This window comes from Carassius gibelio, chromosome B10, assembly GCF_023724105.1.
Source record: "Carassius gibelio isolate Cgi1373 ecotype wild population from Czech Republic chromosome B10, carGib1.2-hapl.c, whole genome shotgun sequence".
NCBI classification, from domain to species: Eukaryota; Metazoa; Chordata; class Actinopteri; order Cypriniformes; family Cyprinidae; genus Carassius; species Carassius gibelio.
The window spans coordinates 14,076,200-14,095,749 of NC_068405.1; the positions used below are offsets into that span (position 1 = coordinate 14,076,200).

A 19,550-nucleotide genomic window follows, 5' to 3' on the forward strand; every position below is an offset into this window, starting at 1 on the left:
TACTAGGGTAAATTTGCGCTGGCATCTGTTCCCTGAGCTCCCTTAATGATTTCGATCCAAGTCACTGGCTATGAATCAGACACACTAATCATTTTGAAACTGGTCAATCCGACACTAATTTTAACAATTTCTGCAAAGACACTGGCTACAGTGTCACCATGCTCATTTTAAGCTGTAGAAATAGAAGTATTTGCGGTGTAATTTTCCATTTGTTTTGAGGTTATTTGTTTTTATGTGTTATTAAACTCTGGATTTGTTTGTCTGCATTTGATTTGCTCTCCAAATTAGTTTGTTGCCATCAGGGGATCTCTTGAAGTGTGTTAGTGAACTACATCATTATGCAGAATTTGCATATAATATGATTATTTTGATACATTGTGTTGTCTTTTTGCTGCTTTTTTTTTAATTGAGAGGAGAGGGGATTTGGATCAGGATGTGACAAAAGCCACATTTTCTCCGATTTTCAATCCTAAAACAGCATTTACAACATTTAACAGATTGTCTAGTTGGACATAATGCAATGGCTGACTTGATTTTGTGGATCATATACAAATATATTTTATTGGTTAATATTATATTATCCCCCTCTGTGTGCCCCTGATTACATCAAAAAGAAGTAATCTCAGAGACAGAGAAAGTTATTACAATTTGATGACAGATTTGATAACAACTTTGATGTTTGATCTTTTTGATGTTTGATTTGATAAAGTATGCACAATAATGACCAGGCTCAATTTATTCAAATGCATACAGAGTCACACTTAACTAATGTTAAGGTGATTTATATATTTCTATTGTTTGATTCTGATTTTGATTCTGATGGAGTGTGAGAAGTTTACATATTTTATCATCTAATTGAGAAAAATAATAATAATTAATAACCTGATTAACAGTCACAATGAAAACATTTCTTGAATATGAGCCAAGGCCTGTGAAATAAATGGCTGTGATAACAACGTGAGAGAAGATGTTCAATATTCAGTCAATATTTCACTGTTTTCAAAACCCTTTTGGTTTAGAAAAGGTCACAAAGTCAGAATGTAGAGAAAATGAAATGTGGTATTGAAATGATGCTCTCAAAAGGAAATAAACTGATAAGGTCAAGGGCGAGTTAAACCAGACTGACCTAGAAAAAAACAAATGAACACTTGCCACCTGAAATCACATTAAACTTACCAATGCCACATCTAAAACGCTTCACCACTGTGCATTTCAAAGCAGGGATTTAAAGCAAAGAAACTGAATTTCAATTCTGTGGGTGACAACGCTCTGCTAATTAAAGTAAAACCAACATTCACAGGCTGACTGTGTGCAAATTTGTCATGTATAAATTTGCTACTAGCAAACCAGTTACAGAATTGTCCTATATCAAACATCGCCAGAACAGATAATGCAAGCTGACAGCAAAAATATATGAAATGCATGAGAGCATGTACAGCAAGCCCATGTTTGAGAACCAGCATTCAAAACATATGATGCCATAAGCAGTGCTGGAGTTCCTGTTGAAATCAGATTGAATTCCCACTTGTTTCGAATATAATAGAATGTAAATATATGTGCACATCAGTTACTCTTTCCAGCAGAAAAGAGGTTTTCAGTATAAATGTTGTGGCCTATAGTGTCCCATTTTCAAGCTCAAAGGTATAAAAATCCCTCTTTAAAAAGCCTCTCAACAAATCCTCAAAAAAGCACATTGAGGTTGCCTTCAAAAACCCCTTTTCTAAACCATAACAGTCACTCACCTGTGCTGTCCTCGTAAACCACAGTAACAGACTTCCATTTGTAGAACATGACTATGTCCAGGATAGCCCTGCTTATGGAGGTGTACTCAGGGTAGAGGTTAATGTAAAAATTGTCCTTATTGTCCACAGACGGGTGTTTCCAGCGCGTCTGGATGTGCGGCACCTCTAGGGCATTGCAAATGGATTGGACGGCACTGACCGAGGAGCTGTGTGAGGGACCGAAGACCGCCGCGACCCCCAGGGCCAGCTGGTCACATACTGAGACAGGGAAAGAAAAACATGTGACATGAAAAAATAAGTGGTGGTATGAAAAAAAGAGAAGAGAAAAGCACAGAACAAAGCGTGCACATTATAACAGCAATAGTCTCATTACATTAGCTCATAATGGCATTTTCCATGGAAATTGAAGTGTATAATTAGAGGTACAAAAGATCTTTTTTTTCTTTCTTTTTTTTGTGAGACCTACAAGATGTGTTGAATTAAATATTTTACATCTGCCCCTTAAAATGGTTAATTTGGACTGACTAACATCAGATTCACTGACTTTTTCAACTGTATTTAATTGATAGTTATATAATAATATAAAAGATTTATGTTTAATAAATAACTACGAACCGAGAAAAACTAAAAAAGATACATATTTAGTATATTTGTCACTATCTAGGCAATTTTTATAGAATAAAATCGGAAATTCAATAAAAATATAAATATAGTCATACCCCTTCGGGAGGCTTCAAAGCTGTCGAAGAGGTTTACTCTCTGGATGTCGTAGGTCAGTGTGGTGTTTGGCATCAAGGTTCTGTTTCGGTTGATACTTGTAATTGCAAATTTAAAGGCGAGTTCATCCATGCTGACTGGTTCATTCTCCCGCGTCTCAAAGATGCCTCCTTTAATCAAAATAGAGAGACAAACAGCATTAAGTAAAACTGCTTCCAAGTACAGTAGACGTCTAAAGATGTTCTTATTAAGACAAACACATTTAAAAACCAGTAAATCATTGAAAACGATTCTCATTATCAATTAGTCAGATGTGCCAACAGTGCATGTACATCGGCAACCGGTCGCATCAAATTACAGCATTTTTATGGACAAATGCATCTACAAATACTGGAGGAAACAGAATGAGCTCCTGCAGGGAAAGTATGTGATCCAAGGTGCCCAAAACATGATACATCTTTATTTTAAACTTCAGGCTGGTGCATTAGTGTAATGGCTTGCCCTGACAGGCACTTTTACAGATATGTGTGTGCATCCTCAGCGCAAAAAAAACGTATTTGTAAATGTCCTTATCTGTATCCTTATCTGTAAATGTTCCCAATTCACGTAAGCCTTTCCATTTTTGCATAAAGGCCCATCCTGACAGTCTGTGTTAAACTGAAATCTTTACTGAAAGAGCGCCGGTGTGGAGGACGCACGCGTTAAACAGACAGAACACAGCGAGAGGGATACACTATTCAGCGCAACATTTTTTTATACTGTGCTGAAAACTGTTCATGAATGATATCATTTGTCAAACAGTTGGTAAAGTTCATACTCCCCCAGTCCAGACCACACTGACGTTTGACACAAGTTGACAATTTAGGATTGCAACAACAGGCAAAGGCAGAGGTCTTGCTGCTCTTTATTAATAACAGCCCCTTGAGTGATTGACACCACTCAAAAAGTCAGGTAGCCTTTGAGTATTTTTCACTTAAGAAAACATTGTCAGTAAAGTCTGTAATATAATGACGAACAAAGAAATCGATTACAAGCAAAAGAACAAAGAGTGCTCAAAATTGTATCTAACTATAGAGGATTTACAAAATTATAAAAGCAGTGAGGATTTTTAATAATGTTGCAACTTATAATTAAGAATATAAAAGACAGTGGCTTGCTAACGAGCACGTTAGAAATTAAACCAACCATTTTCATAAGAAAAAACACACAGCAGATTACAATCGCTGTTTAACCTAGTATGATATGATGCATCTAAATGGCAATACCAATATGTGATGTCATTTGCATACAGGTTTCTAGCGCTCCCATAACATTTAGAAAATCTCGACTCATGCAGATTTCCCCGCTTAAGAAATTCAGACTAATTGGCCAACACCGTGTTTGACCTTTAACATGCCATTTTTAAATCACTTCCCTTGCTGGCAGTGAAGCTTATTCTCAAAACTGCACAAGGTTAATCAACATCATCTCTTCTCAATGATCACATGCAAATCAGAAGATCAAAACAGACTGTTCACACCTGAATCAGCAAATGATCATGGCCAAAACATCAGACTTTGTTACTGAATATGCCACTCAGGAACCAATTTAACTCAGTTGGGTGCAAAGTCAACATGCATAAATGTCTGGAGTAAGTGGCCAAGACTTTATGTGGAGTATATCTCCAGAATTATGCATGAGCATCTGGTACCACACACATTGTTATGTCATATTACATGTAAGGCTGCAGATACTAGAACTACACATCATACGAATACAATGCAAAATGGTGAGATCCATCTGGAGGGCATCCACCTGAGATCAGACTCTATTCATAGACGGCCAGCAAACAGGTCTCAGCAGGAAATAATGGGCCATTAACTTGCCAATAAACAGCCAACCTCCAACAGTGAAAGTGACAGATTGGCTCTTTAATGAAAAGACTGTGAATGAAGATAAGAATAATTAAATGGAAATGTTAATGTGTATGAGATGAAGCTCATCAGAGTGTAGATACAAGCTTCTGTGAAACCCGGTCTCAGTGGCTTGTTTTGGCTTTCTGAAAGCTGAATTGGAATGAGCAGGACTTAATGCCTAGCCAGAAAGTCCTGCTGTGGATAACACCGTCTGATGTTCAGATAGTCCCTTGGGAAGAGCGTGGACCGAGCGTTCCACACAGGGAGAAAGGAGAGGAGATTTTGTCTGTGAAAAACTGATTGCTTTCATATAGAGGGAGATGGTCAGACTGGGTCGGATTGGGAGGCTGGAGATGAGAATGAAGCCTAAAGCTTTTCTAGACGAGGCAGATGCACTTACATGAAGGAGAGTTGATAACAATGAGTCTGGCAGCCAACAAGTCTCGGTTCATTTCTGTGGAAGTATCAAATCTACAGTTTTGCTGTGTTTATTTACTCTTTTTCCACTATGACTAAGAAGTCTGATCCCTTATTGATCTTTTATTATCTTGGAAACAACAAATCCATCTAGCTTAACTGTTTCTTTAATTGGAACATTAAGAGTCAGCCATTGGAACCGAATAGATTTACAGTGTCTTTAAGACATTAGGCGGCATTAGATTTGAATGAAAAAGCAGACAGAGTGGCATATAGACACTTTTGTATTTGTGTGTAGGAGCTGCGATGGTTACTTGAGCATCCTTTAATGCTTTATTTCTATTCATTGGAAAATGGTCCCCTAGAGATGTCCAAAGCCTCTGCCTTTCACCTTGGTGACAGCAACTTTAATGAATCCATTTTCTATCATTATGTTTGTGTCATTACACGCATTTCGCCCTTGTGATAAACAATAAGTTAACAAGAAAGTAATGTGCTTTGGATCTATATGCTTTTATGTTGAGACAGAGTTTTGCATATTTTTATGATTTCAAAAATATTTTGTTAATACTTTATTTCATATCAAGGACCATGTTCTTCTCAAACGGTAACAAAAAGAAAGTTATAGTTGACTAAAATAAAATAACTTAATTTAATACAGGTATGTAACAAGGCAACATTTCTAATTTCTCATTTAGTTTAACTTGATGTACTAAAATATCTAAAACTTAATGAATATGAATAAAAACTATAGACATATTTAAAAATTACAAAAACATTCTATACAGACATTTAAAAAAAATGATCGGGAACACAACAAAAAAAAAAATACTAAAACTTTGAAACATCTTATTTAAAATAATAATAATAAAAACTAGAATAGTATCTCACTTATACTAAAACAACATTTATACTAAAACATATGTGACTCTGGCTGTGCAAAACCAGCTTAAGTCATTTTTTGTGATTTACTGTTTTCTACATAAAATCATCCTTCAAAAGGTAAAGAACATTCTTTGTTTAAAAAAAAGACTTCCTCGTTGCCTTTTTCTCTATCACATTTTAGAAATCATCAGAAGTTATATATCACTTGAAAACATAAAATCTCAAAATTCATCCTTTAAAACCCATTTTAAAATCAGACATTGCATTACCATGTAAATGGCACATCAAAATCATCTTAGAAAATGTTTTCAGTCATGAATTATAAAAATTTAGGTTTGTATCATGCACATTCAAGTCTATCTTCAAAAACGTGAGTGACAGTTAACAGGTTTTAATATTGACTGAGTAAGGACATGTCAAATATATAAATCATAGTGAAATTGATGTTTGAAATCAAACTTTGATGCTTGTTATCTCACTTGTGTGTATGTAGGTGATTTTTCATTTTTCAGAGGTAGTAGCTAAAGGAAGCTCGATTTGTAGCTAAAAGTTGCTAGATGATGTTTTAATGTCATTATATGATAATTTCATCGCATAATCACTATGAAAAATTGTCACTTCTTTAAATCTTAGCAAAACAGATATTTTATGTGTTCATTTAGATTTTTTTTCCGTAAAATAATATAAATGCATAATATAATATTTATATACAAATAATTATTGAGTTATTGAACACATTTTTGAACAATTTAAGTTTTTTTATTAGCTAGTAAACTAGTAAAACAAAATTCTGAATAATTATAGTTTTAAGCAGAGTATTAGTAGTTAGTTAGTATGCTACACTCTAAGAGAAGTCTGTAAAAATAGGCCACAATCTACTATGTTATTATGAAGGAATTTTCCATATAGATTTTTCACAGTTTTTATTTTACCTGCATTTTTAATTACACATTGTATTTAGTGTTTTCAGGTTACAGGGTTACAACGGATAACCCTGTACTAGTACAAAATGACTAGTACCTTTACATTTTTCTAAATATTTTTCGTACAGTGTAGCTACAAAGTGTATCATAAATGAACAATTATTCAATTATTATTATTGTAATAAAATTAAACAATTGCAAATAGCAGCAACTTAATTTACATAATGATTGTCTTGCTAGGCATCTTTGGTTTCCTCTGTTTGTGTAATTTAGATGGTAATTGTGTGCCTTCTTATCGTTACCATTTGTAGTTGTGGATATCCGATGTTCTTTGTGAGCATCGGACCAAACTCAGGGTAGCAGAAAGAAAAGGGTGCAAATCAAAAGATCTGTCAGACCTGAGTTTGTATCAGTCTTTGCTTTAATCTTTCTTTGCCGAAGACCAAACTTCCAAATCTTCAAACTTCCACAACAAGATCAACAGTGTTCCAGACATATGTAATCTCTTTAAAACATTAAATTCTCTCTTCTGTATCCCCTGTAGCCCCACACACATTAGACCACAAACCAACCAAACCCACTGTTAAAACTCCCATCTTCTGCTTCTGACCCTTCACTGAGGCAGAAGTATCAAAACCTCTCCTCTCCAGCCATCCTACAACATGCCTTCTAGACCCAATCCCCTCACACCTTCTTAAAGCAATCTCTCCTACACTCTTCCCACCACTCACACACATCATCAACATCTCTTCTCCCAGGAACCTTCCCAGGCAGACTGTGCTACTGTCAGTCATGGATACATTGCGGATTGCAAAGGCTGATTCCAAATCATCCGTTATTATTCTCTTGAAGGTTTGCATTGCACAACATCAGAAAGATTAGGCCCTTACTAACGGAGCATGCTGCACAACGTCTTGTCCAGGCCCTTGTCATTTCTAAAGCTGGACTACTGCAATGCTATTTGCTAAATTGCTATTTAAAAAATAACCAAATTTGTTGCTAGGTGCTTTTGGAAGAAAAAGTTGCTAGGGTAATCTGAAAAGCTGCTAAACTTAGCAACAAAATTGCTAAATTGACAACACTCAATTTAGTAGAACTTAAGAGGAAAGCAGGCATTTGGACCAAATCACTTTGATGTAAGGGAGGGAGAGACTCAAAATGTTTCTAAACTTAAAATATATTTTTGCTCCTTTTGTGTTGTTTTGCTAATTAAACAATTATTTAAAGTACAAAACATTGTTGTTTACAATACACAGCTAGGTTTTTAATCATAATTTTAGGGGGGACAATCCTCAGATTGGGGGATTTCCACCTTTGTATCTATTAGCGATTATTAGCTTTTTTGTCAATATTTTATCACTACCTCAGTTAAATTTATAGTCTGGGAAAGAGTATACAGCATATACTTCACAACAGCTCAAACTTTTACCAGTGGACAATTCATTTGCAGTTCATGTACATAACATGGAATATTTCCTGTCTCCTCCCAGAACCTGTGTTGGTGACAGGTGACACACGCAGAATGCAGTATGCAAAGCCTCCCCTCTGGCTTTGACCAGCAGACAGTTCAAAGACTCCCAGTGCTGGTCCTAGCAAAAGCTAAACAGGGCTCCAGACTGTGACCATTTTCTCTGCTGGTGCGACTAATTTTTGTGAGCGGACGCACTGGTGTGACCACCACGTTGCCCAACTCATAAGCTATTCCATTTCGGTTGCATTTGAGAAACATCAAACGGCAATTGAAAGCAAAGCATTTATCAGATCGGACCGTGACACAAACAAACTTGTCCAAGCTCATAACTGCTTTACTCAGGAGCCAAAGTTGATTTTGCGACACTGTTATAATCTCTGTTATAAACCGAGTTGACATACCTCAGGAATCCAGAAGCGGTAACACTAACTGTAACCATGGTGTTGTGGTAGAAATAGTCGAATGCATTATATCATTTTCAGGGTTTGTACAACCTTTTGAGAGAGAAATTCAAGCACTTTACAGTGACTTTAGCTTAGTGCTTTACTGTCAAATCTGTATAAACAATAAACAAAATAAAAATAAACAAAAAAGTAACATTAAATATTATTAGTAACTGCACTTATTAATGCAAAACAATGGTAATTTTATGATTAAATGACCCAAATTATCTTTATTTTCAGTACCCCCACACATCATCCCCCAGCGCTACCAAATCTGCTCCTGACGCCACCATCTCTAGAACTTTAGTGGCGCTGGTGCCACTGCTCTCAAATGGTAAGATGGTAAGCATGTTTTAGCAGGCAACACAAACTGGTTGGCTACAAGAAGTAGCTTCTGCTATAGGCCAGGATTTTAATTTTATAGATGCCATAGACTCGCAAATATGCACGAGGGACCTGCATTCTAAAATTAACCATATACAAATTTCCATAAAAAGTATTACCAAATATTTACCATATAAAAATTACATAAAGAACCAATTGATACTGAGCAAAAATAACACTATAAATAGGTAATAATGTGTAAACAAATTTTTGGAAAATATTTAGTTTCTATTACATTTTCTTCTTTATAACTATTATTACTTATTATACATTATTACTTTTTTTTTTACTAATAGTAGTACCCTGTTGTTAGAAGTATTCCTTATGTCTGTATTTATTTGAATAATTTTTTGCTTTTTTATTTTAATCCATTTTATTTACCTTAATCAGTTATTGTATTTTAGTCTAATCTTACTATAACAATTTACAATTTATTGCAATTTATTTTATGCCATTTATTTTACAGTATATCTAAACATTTTTCACAGACCCCAGTTTGAAAACCCCATCAACAGTCAACATAGTGTGGACCACAGATATCACAGTATTAATTTTAAACATGCAAGTAACTTTTAAAGGCCTAATTTTACTGTCAACAAATGCTTGAGTGGAAATATTTGCTTCAGATTTTTTCATTCATTAAAATTCTGCACACATAAATAACAATCCTACAAAGGCAGTTTTCACATTTAAATTGACGTAAATTAGCTAAATTATGATTAGTTGTCACCATTACCCGACTGTGCTACTGGATGCATTGTCTTTTTTTCTTTTTTAGCTCACAAGGTTTTTGTGTCTCTTATTCTTGCAAATTTATGCATTCTCATTTCCCCTTGGAACTGGATGATGAAGGAAACAGCAGGTCTTTTCATTCATAAAATACTGTAATATATACCCTAATAAAAAATGTGTGCAATTATAGTCAAAAGATTTTCTTTAACATTTCTTTATAGTCAAACGCATTTCTTAAAAATTGTATCAAAATTAAAATCTCAGAGGCCTTTTGGAGATTATGTCTGCATGCAGCCCTGAAATGCTCTTGGTGTTTAAGTGCCTTCATTTTCCCTCTATTACTGAGTTCAATGAACTTCAATGAACTGAAGATGATTAAACCCTAAGACATTTAATAAAAAACAAAATGGCACTGAAAGTGACACCACGTCTAAAACTCATTCTCTCCGAGTAAGTAACTTTTTTAAAATAAGTACATACTTTGTCACCATTAAAAAATTTCCATATAGTTTGAAAGAGTATCATATAAATGTAATCCGGACATACTATATTCATCATGTTGTTATAGTCCTGTGACCTACAACATTAGTCATGCTGCTATTCACAACTCAGATACACACTATCATGAAGATCTCAAGAAATAGTAGGCGATCTGGGCACTTTTCCCTAAATACTGTAAATTCAGGCATACTATTTTTTCACATGCTGTTTGTTGTCTGTTATATAGTAGGGAAATAGTGTATGGAAATAGTGTACACGGTCATGGATGTAGCCCAAATCTTTTGGCACAAAATAAGAATATTCAGTGTCTTTTTTTGAGACTTCTAAAGTGCATTTGACCTTGTAATTCCATGAAGGATCTCAAACTTTTCTCTGTGGTTTCAGTTAGGTACTGTTTTTCATTCCCCACCCCGGATCATTCCGGGAGATGTTCGATTGATGTTTTTCAATGTTACATATCTGTCAGCTCTAACAACATATCAACTGCACTGCCCTTACCCAGACAGAATGATCCACTCAACGATCAGTCCTAGAATGAAACATTACAGTAAGAACACATGTCATGATATCCAGCATCCACTTTTTTGGCAAAAGAACAACCATTTTCAACAGTTTATAAAAAAAATAAATAAAAAAAAATCACAAATGCAGAGGGCAGTACCTGGCTGATTAATATAATGAATTGTTATATGATTAAAATCAGTACTTAATGTTGATGATGAGTTTCCCTTTTGCTCCACTCAATGTAATTATTCATATTTGAATCAGATAATTAATCACGATGAGTTCAAGATAAGTACATTTTTGTAAAAAAATTATCTGGATCTTCATCACAGTTGTAATGGAGACCTGATGGCCTGGATACATGGATTTTTTGTTTACTAACGGCTAAATGAAACCGTTTGTATATCTTGTTGTGATCCTTTTAGTTTATCTCTATTTCATGCTGCACTGCACTGTGACCGCTAGCTGTCTTGCTGTCACAACTGGATTTTGGATGAACACAGAGGCATTTTGTGTGTCATGGTTTGTTTCGTCATTCCAGTAGAGGCTTCCTATTTCTGATATTTAATTTCTCCACTTGGTTTGCTTGTTTTTTTTAGTTGTTTGTTAAGAGCACTCGCTGAAAGCACTATATGAAGTATGATTAGCAACTTGTTAATTGCATGACATGGTTTGTGATCTTAATAAGGGAGTGACCCACTCCACATAGAATAAAACTGGTTTCCTACTGATATGACATATTCACAATAAAAAAGAAGTAGCACCAAATTTTTTCTTTCATGTTGTGACATACATCCAGATTAGTGTTGTCCCGGTACCAAAATTTCAGTATTCGGTACCGATACCAGTGAAAATCTACGGTTCTTGGTACCAGTTTCGGTACCAAAGCAAAACACAAAAATATGCTAATAAAAAAAAAAAAAAACTTTTTATCACTAAAAATAAAACCAGTGCCATTTTTTATACTTATTTTCAATTGTGTTTAAAGTAGGGATGCACGATCATGATTTTTCATTGCCGATTCCGATACCGATATTTTACAAGCAAACTGGCCGATTACGATACCGATTTCCAAATTTTTTTTTATCTTTAAGCAACAAACAAGAAAGGCAATAACTGCATAGTTCTACAGTCCAAACAAACAGTTTTGTTTTAGTTTTTAAATTTGGTTTTAAATAAAAAAAGGTCTTTACCATTGAGAGTAAATAAAAGTATGCAATTAAAAAAAATTAGGGTAATGATTTACATCTATATTTTTTTACTTGAGACAATGAAACATAAATAACTATTGTCTCAAGTAAAAAAATATAGATGTGAATCATTACACCAATATTTTTTAATTGGATGAATGAAACACTTTTTTTCAGTGTGCTACAGCAGGTGATTTCTAAATCAAATTAAGTCGATGTCATTATAAGGTAAAATAAAAATAATCATCCTAATGCAGAACTGACGTTTACTTCTGTCTTTTCAAACGTGTATGAAAGTTTTAAAAAAACATTTCAGTTTTGTCACAGTTTAGTCCGTTTCTTATCCAACACGTGAGAAGTTGATCTGAACATCTCTTCACGGTCTACTCTTGTTTACTACTTCCGAAAAAATTGGCTGAAAAAAGACCAAAATTTTGGTTCCGATTTATGGCCAGTCAACTGGTGCATCCTAGTAATATAATTATGAAAAACAGTAAATAAGTTTCACCCAAATTTAATTTGTCGTTTAATTAATGAAATGTAAACACATTACATTTTTTGGTAAATAAAGGGGATTTGCAATTAAAATTAAATCATGGAAGAAATATTGTGATTTATTTCTTTAAAAAGTTTTTTTTTTTTTTTTTTTTTTACAGTAGTAGCAGTATCATATACGTTCTACTAAATAACAGTAATATTTCTAGCACAATGCCTTTATGTAAAAATGAACTTTTATTTTGACGGGCTACCATGAATACCTTTAAATTGACACAGGTTTTACTCAAATGAAACGGTAAAATGCTTGTGAAGTGACTGGTGATGTTTATTTATTTATGTCCTCACTGAGACAGCAGATGCTGAAATGACTGGAAGCCTCACATGTTTAAGTCTATGTAGTAAAAAAAATAATTAACACAGAGACATGCAGAACATGCAGGATTCAGATTTCAACCAACTTTTGCGGCAGATACTAGTCCATATGGAGATTTGATTTGATTAAATTTATGCCAACTTTGACAACTTCCGTGACTGTCCATATTAAAATGTAAGTTTCATTTTCATGACTGGATTTGAGATTCTGTCCACATTTTCTGCTTCGCAGAAATCACAGCGCTTTATGCGTCAAGAACCAGGTTGACCCTGGAAACTCGGTACCACCAGTACTTAAAGAAACCTGGTACCTGGTAAGAGAAAATCTTTCACTTTTTTTTGACTAGATCACTTTTGTAACTTTAACAAGAAGAAAAATAGCTGCAAGCAGTGATTAACGGAGTTGATTTTCACAGTGATTTTCATGTTGATAGAGCAAATGGTTGTGCAGTTATGGCCATTTTCATGTTTTTTTCTGTGGCCAAGCTCTGCAATTTGTTTCCTGTGACCTCAGATTGAGCTCTTACATAAGTGTTCTGAGTTTAGCAAATATATCTCATTCAAAATAGATTCTCTTTCTCATTCAGGAGTTAAAGACATTTTACTAAAAGTGGCCCTGCCTCTTTGGAACATCTTTGGTGTCCCTTTGTGAATGCAAGTCGAATGTTCAACTTTTTTGATAATTGTTGATATTCACTCTTCAGAGAATCTTTCTGCACTGGTTAGGCTTCGATCGGGCAAAAAAACAAGGACTAGTTCACAAAAGTAAGTTTTTAAAGAAAATCCAAAATATGCATACATTTGGCCAAGGGCAGATCTGCATTGCGTGCATTTTGTCCAAGGTGAGCCAAGGATTCCAATGACATAAGACACTTGAGTCTGCGATCTGATGATTTAGAAGTTCTTAGTGATTTTGCACCTTTGATCATTGTAGTATCCCCATCAGGCCAATTGGGCCGAGCCTTGGTGATGTTGTAGGTGGTAAGAGTACTACCTTCCCTTCAAGTTTCTAGTCTCTACAATTTATGGTTTGAAAAAGTAAAGTGACATACAGCTAAGTATGGTGACCTTTACTCAGTATTAATGCTCTGAATTTATCCCATCCACATACAATTACAAAAATTGGTAATTAATGCATTGATTTTGAAAGACGGTGTTTTTCTGGTAAAACTCCAATAAGCTGTTTTATTTACAAGTTTGAAAAATACGGATAATATTAATTTCATGTTAAAAATTACATTTGTACATTAACTTTAATAGAATAGAATAATATTAGGTTTCTCAAAAAAAAATCTGTTTTAGTGCATCTTTAAATTACTTCAGTTAATATAATACTTTCTGTAAAATCTTCAAAAAGTTCAAAAATTTCAAAGTTCAGCACTTTGCTACAAATATTGTGGCTCTCATGTTGAAATGATTAAAATGTTCCTCACTTGTAAGTTGCTTTGGATAAAAGCATCTGACAACTGAATAAATTTAATGCACACAGTTCTTGATTAATCAAGGTCATGAGTCTTGAACCTTCTTTCTAATACACAAATGCCTACAACAACAAATGCATGCATGCACACAGACAGACACATACACAAACCTGCACACAAGTGACTGCTGAATACTCAGGTCATCTCGGACACAGTCTTTTTCTTTCTCTAGGTTCTTCTTTTCAACATTTCTGTCACTGTCTATGATTTATTCCACACACTCCTCATAAAGACATCACAATGATTTCTGCAAACACACAGGCCAAATGCATCATCTAAGAAGAAACCTTCTTTCTCATTCAAATTCATGAAATCTTGTTCAAACACATCCCTTCTGACAAACACAAGAAAACACAAAGGGATAAGGAGGCAGCATGCATACCAATGCTCTCGCAGAGAAAGAGCCAAAGACATTAGCTATTCTCCATTCTCTCCGCCACAGTGATCGAACCCTTTGATTTTCTCATGGGGCCCATTCTAAACACTAAAATTTGTTTATTGTTATTTCAAGCTCAATCTATAGGAGGTGAATAAAGGTGAGTATGTTCTGATGCAAATATTTACAACCTACATTAGTTGTTAATTATATAACAAATACTTAATAAAGTGTTCAAAAAGACGCGACTTTGGAAACCAGGTTCCTAATTCACCATAGCCATAAAGACTTTTAGGGAAATTCTGCTGACGGTCAAAGAGCAGTGCCATTTCACAGTGCTGAACATACATCTGAGGCCACATGGATCCAAATCTAAAAGGATTAATTTCCCCTCATAGACTGTGAAATACTTTCACCAGCACTGCACATTCCCTCATTCAACACTGTGATACTTCCAGAGCCCAGAGATTATTTTAAACCACTCTCAGGAATGAGCTGATGCAGCTGTGTATTCACAACAAAATATTCTCTAAGATTTTAAAAACCATAATTTGAGCAGAGCTGAAAAAATAATTAAAAGATTTATAGAGATCTTTAACAAGAACACGTGGTCTTGCCCGCCACAGTTGGACCAAAGCCGGACACTAACAAAATTGCTGCAAAATCTGTTCTAGTAACCAGTGGGATGATAAATGGCATTCAGCAGATATCCTATATAGGACACATTTATGATTTAATTTTCAGGGTAGACGAGTAAACAAATTTAGTTTTTTTCCTTCATGCTGAAACTTTTAGATGATTGTATCAAACCACTTACTTGAATTCACATCGTCTTGGACTCACTGGCATCACGTAAACGCAGTTTAAAGTTACTGTGCTATTGTAGAAATGTGATTATTAATTAAAGCTATGATAAAGCCTTAAATTATTTAGTATTTGAAAGTATCTGATAATATAGTGGTTAGATAAAGCAAATAGTATTTAGCTTGTCATGTGTTCTCAAAAAAATTGAAGCTGCCTGCCATACTCCATGTGAATTAAAACAGCTTTTATTAGGTCGCTGCACACACACAAACACACACACACACACACACACACACACAATTGGGCTCTTCTGCAGTTCTTTGGATTGGTTAATATAGCACCACTGCCATACAAAAGAACCTGTAGGGTTAGTTCACCCAAAAATTAAAAATATTTTATTAATTACTCAACCTCATGTCATTCCAAACGCATAAGAACTTTGTTCTTCAGAAAACAAATTCTGATTTTAGATTAAGACAAATTATATATTTTTTTTACAAATGATACAAATTTTACATAAAGTATTCAAATTGCTTATAAAATTATTGTTGAACCACTGATGTCACATTATTTTAATCATGTCCTTACTTACTTTCTGGACCTTGAACATGTCAGTTGCATTGCTGTCTGTGAAAGCTCTTGGATTTCAATAAAAAATATCTTAATTTATGTTCCAAAGATGAACGAAGATGATTCCAACCTATCCCGCGGCACCAAGTTCCTTTGTGTGCACATCACAAAGGACCTCTCCTGGACTGACAACACCGCAGCACTGGCCAAGAAAGCACAGCAGCATCTCTACTTCCTCCGCAAACTGAGAAGAGCCAGAGCCCCGGCCCCATCATGTGCATCTTCTACAGAGGCACCATCGCAGAGCATCCTGACTAGCTGCATCACTGTGTGGTATGGCACCTGCAACACCATCCATATTTAGATTTGTATTTTAGCCAAATAGTGTCCTATCCTAACAAACTATACATGAATGGAGACGCTATTTATTCAGCTGTCAGATGATGTATAAAAAATTACCCTTATGACTGAGTTTGTGGTCCAGGTCACATATAGTTGTACAAAGGTTCTCTAACTCACTGGACTTTCTGACCAGCATTCAAATGATTCAAAACAGCTTTTGCTATTGTAATTAATTCCCTTTCATAGCAAACATATAAGAGTGTGTTCCTCTTATGGTTCTACATGGCACTATTTGCCCAAAGTGCTGTGTAGCACCTATAAAGGTGGTTTCCTTATGATTATAAGCTGATTATACACTTTTAGTGTTATTTAACGCCATTTTGAGTGTTTTACATCCCTCAAAATGGTCTATACAATCAATTTAGAGTAATTGAAAGTGAAAATTAATTATTTTTTAAAAACAAACCATGCAAATTTTGTTTTGTTCTGTATAATTCAACATCTATTTTTACATTTTGCCCATAATCTGTAAAAAAGAAGCACTAGCTGTACCCTGTCGAGCAATGTTGACATAAACATTTGTGAAAAGCTGAGGAATGTCAGTGCATCCATTATGGCTCACGATTATGCAAACTAAGCCCACCATCCCTCCAAGTCTCCAGCGACTTACGCTTTAGATGGCAATCATAACATTCAGATGACAGATGGCAGTTGGATGCACCTATATTTTCAAGAGAACATAGGGACAGTCTCCTGTATCTCCAGCCTGATATACAATGTCCTACCAAATCGATGTGTATGTGTAAGGGTGTGAGTTTATCTAATAAAATGATTCATTGCTCCAACACACATCCATCTTAAAGACAGATCACCGTGTGTTCAAGATGACAGAACATCTGTAAACCAGCAATATCTGATAAACTTTGACAAATGTCTCCGATAAAGAGGGTCCAAACATGGTGTGGGCGAAACAAGTCCCCTCTGGATGAGAATTGATAAAATACCTGTGGAATCAATAGGGCAGTCAGAACCTTACATCTGGGGCTAAAGTACCCTTTCGTTCTGCTCTATACACAAGTCCTAGGAGGAATGACACAAATCAAAAGTAGATATATACAGTAAACTTAATATACAGATCATTTCAATGCCTAGTTTATTTATGATGATGCATGTCCATGTGAAATATTATTTATAGTATAGTATTTGACCAATCCATCCCACAGAAGCAATACACCAAGCTTTCTGTTTCAACTGAAGTCCCATCATTCGGAGAGGAACATCAAATCAGACTTGGGTAGGAAAGAGGATTAATGTAGGTTGTTAAAACCCGCTTTGGGGATTTACCGTGATGGCAAAGTCAGACACCAGCAATCATAAGACCCTACTGTGTCCTCTATGTGACTACAGGACGCTTTATCTCAATAACACACAGAGGAGAGCCAGTGATCAAATCTCTCAAATCTCATTTCAATGATGCTGATGGTTTAATATTAAATGAGGAATGCATTTATAGCTTATTTACTTTCAAGATGACCTGCCAACTACACTTCTTATTTAAAGACAGGTCAACACATTACCAACAGTACAAGTGACTGATATTCTTTGTTAATGATTTCATCCCAATTTGATAAAGTTTTAACCATTAGTTAGACTTGAAACACAAATAGATTAGTACAGTAGCTATATCAATGACAATGCTGATCATTTAAGTGAATATGAAGACCAAATTCAACATCGATATGCAGATACGACAAATAAACTATATGCATTTAGAGGTCATGAAAACATCAGATAGATGGTATATCTTTAAACAAGCAATAACACTTCAAGTCGCTTAAAGAGCCGTGACGTGACAACAAATACACTCGATGCTGAACAAACATTGAAAGTTGATGAATTAACAATAATCGCAGGTGACAATGACAAGTCGTGATAAACAATCACTTACCAATTCGTATGACCTGCTGGTCACCAAGGTAAAACTTTGACATCAAGTAAAAAAGGAAAAATAACAGTCTTCTGCGCTTCTCCATGGCTCTGTAATCAAAGGAGGTAAAAAAATAAAAATAAACTTCATGTCATAACAATGGATTTAAGGAACCATAGCGCGCGCTCATCAACTTCCCTTCACCTCCCATCGCGCGCAATGGAAACAGCTCCTCGAAAAAGCCGGTTATTGCCTCAAAAACAACACGTTATCATCCTTTCTCCAAAAATCCACGATGTAAGGAACTCTTCAAGATATTTCAGGTAGGATTCTGTGCTGATAGCCTTTGTTCATCGGTTCAAATACTTGTAACTCTCTCCACGCGCACCGCGAGAATAGTAAAGAGCGCGTGCGACTGACCGACTCATGATCCGGACGCAGGATTAAAGCTAAATCTGCTAAGCGTTTGGCTTTCTTCAAGATCTTATCTTCATGTATAAATTCACACAGATTGAAGATAAGTTTGCAGGGTCTAAAATTCTGTTTAGGGTTCTGTTTCTAGTTTTATTTTTCAAACTAGCCATATATTTAGTTACAATCCGTTTTAGACAAACTGAGCTGAATCCTTTCATGGAAAGTTAAATAAGTCCTCATAATTAGTTCATGCTCAAAATATATGCGTGCATGGGACAGTCCACAGAAATAGCAATGATGTCTTGTTCGCAGGAAATGTTCTTTTGAACCAATTCTTGATTGATTGATTCGGTCGAAATCATTAATAAAGCGTTAGATCACACGGCTGCAAATTAACTTTATATATATATATATATATATATATATATATATATATATATATATATATATATATATATATATATATATATATACTTTTTTTTTTTTGCTAAATAAAGTTAAAAAGCTTGCTTTTTTGCAAAACGGCGGCACACAGCCCCACCTGTTGGACAAATATTATAACAGCAAAGGAAGAAGCAGGAGATAATAATAATAAAATGCTATGTAAAATGATATAAATGATCATAAAAATATATATTTATAAATATTTATAAGATAAATATAAAATTTTATTTATTTGACTGAATTAATGTGAATTAACACCTTAATGTGATGCACAATCATCAGTTGTAGCACATATTGAAATATCCCTTCAGTTTTATTTTCCTTATTTGAAAGTGAATTTAAAAAAGACAATACTGTTACCAACTTAACCATTTTTACAAGAGAGTCTAGGATGGCTGAGGTGTTTAAACAGTGTGTTTAAACTGATGTCGCTATGGCTGGAGCATTCAGCAAAGCTTGTTTCTTCTCCTGCCCTGATGAGGTGCACAGAACAGCACTGCTACAACCCAGCTGTGCAT

The 19,550-nt window shown here is 34.9% G+C and overlaps 1 protein-coding gene across 5 annotated transcripts in view; it reads right to left on the minus strand.

The window, feature by feature from the left end:
• The window catches only part of LOC127966905 (glutamate receptor ionotropic, kainate 1), a 48,261-nt gene extending 29,445 nt beyond the window's left edge, over window positions 1-18,816 (minus strand). For 2 of the 5 annotated variants that reach the window (XM_052568258.1, XM_052568262.1), the window contains exons 1-3: window positions 18,196-18,814; window positions 2,462-2,629; window positions 1,743-2,000 (exon numbers count right to left, since the gene is read on the minus strand). In XM_052568258.1, coding sequence (XP_052424218.1) covers window positions 1,743-2,000; window positions 2,462-2,629; window positions 18,196-18,280 — 511 coding nt within the window. In that variant the 5' untranslated portion in view covers window positions 18,281-18,814. Of the gene's footprint in view, window positions 1-1,742; window positions 2,001-2,461; window positions 2,630-18,195 lie in introns of all 5 variants that reach the window. The other 3 variants (XM_052568260.1, XM_052568261.1, XM_052568259.1) reach the window with 2 other exon arrangements.
• Window positions 18,817-19,550: the final 734 nt, after the last annotated feature.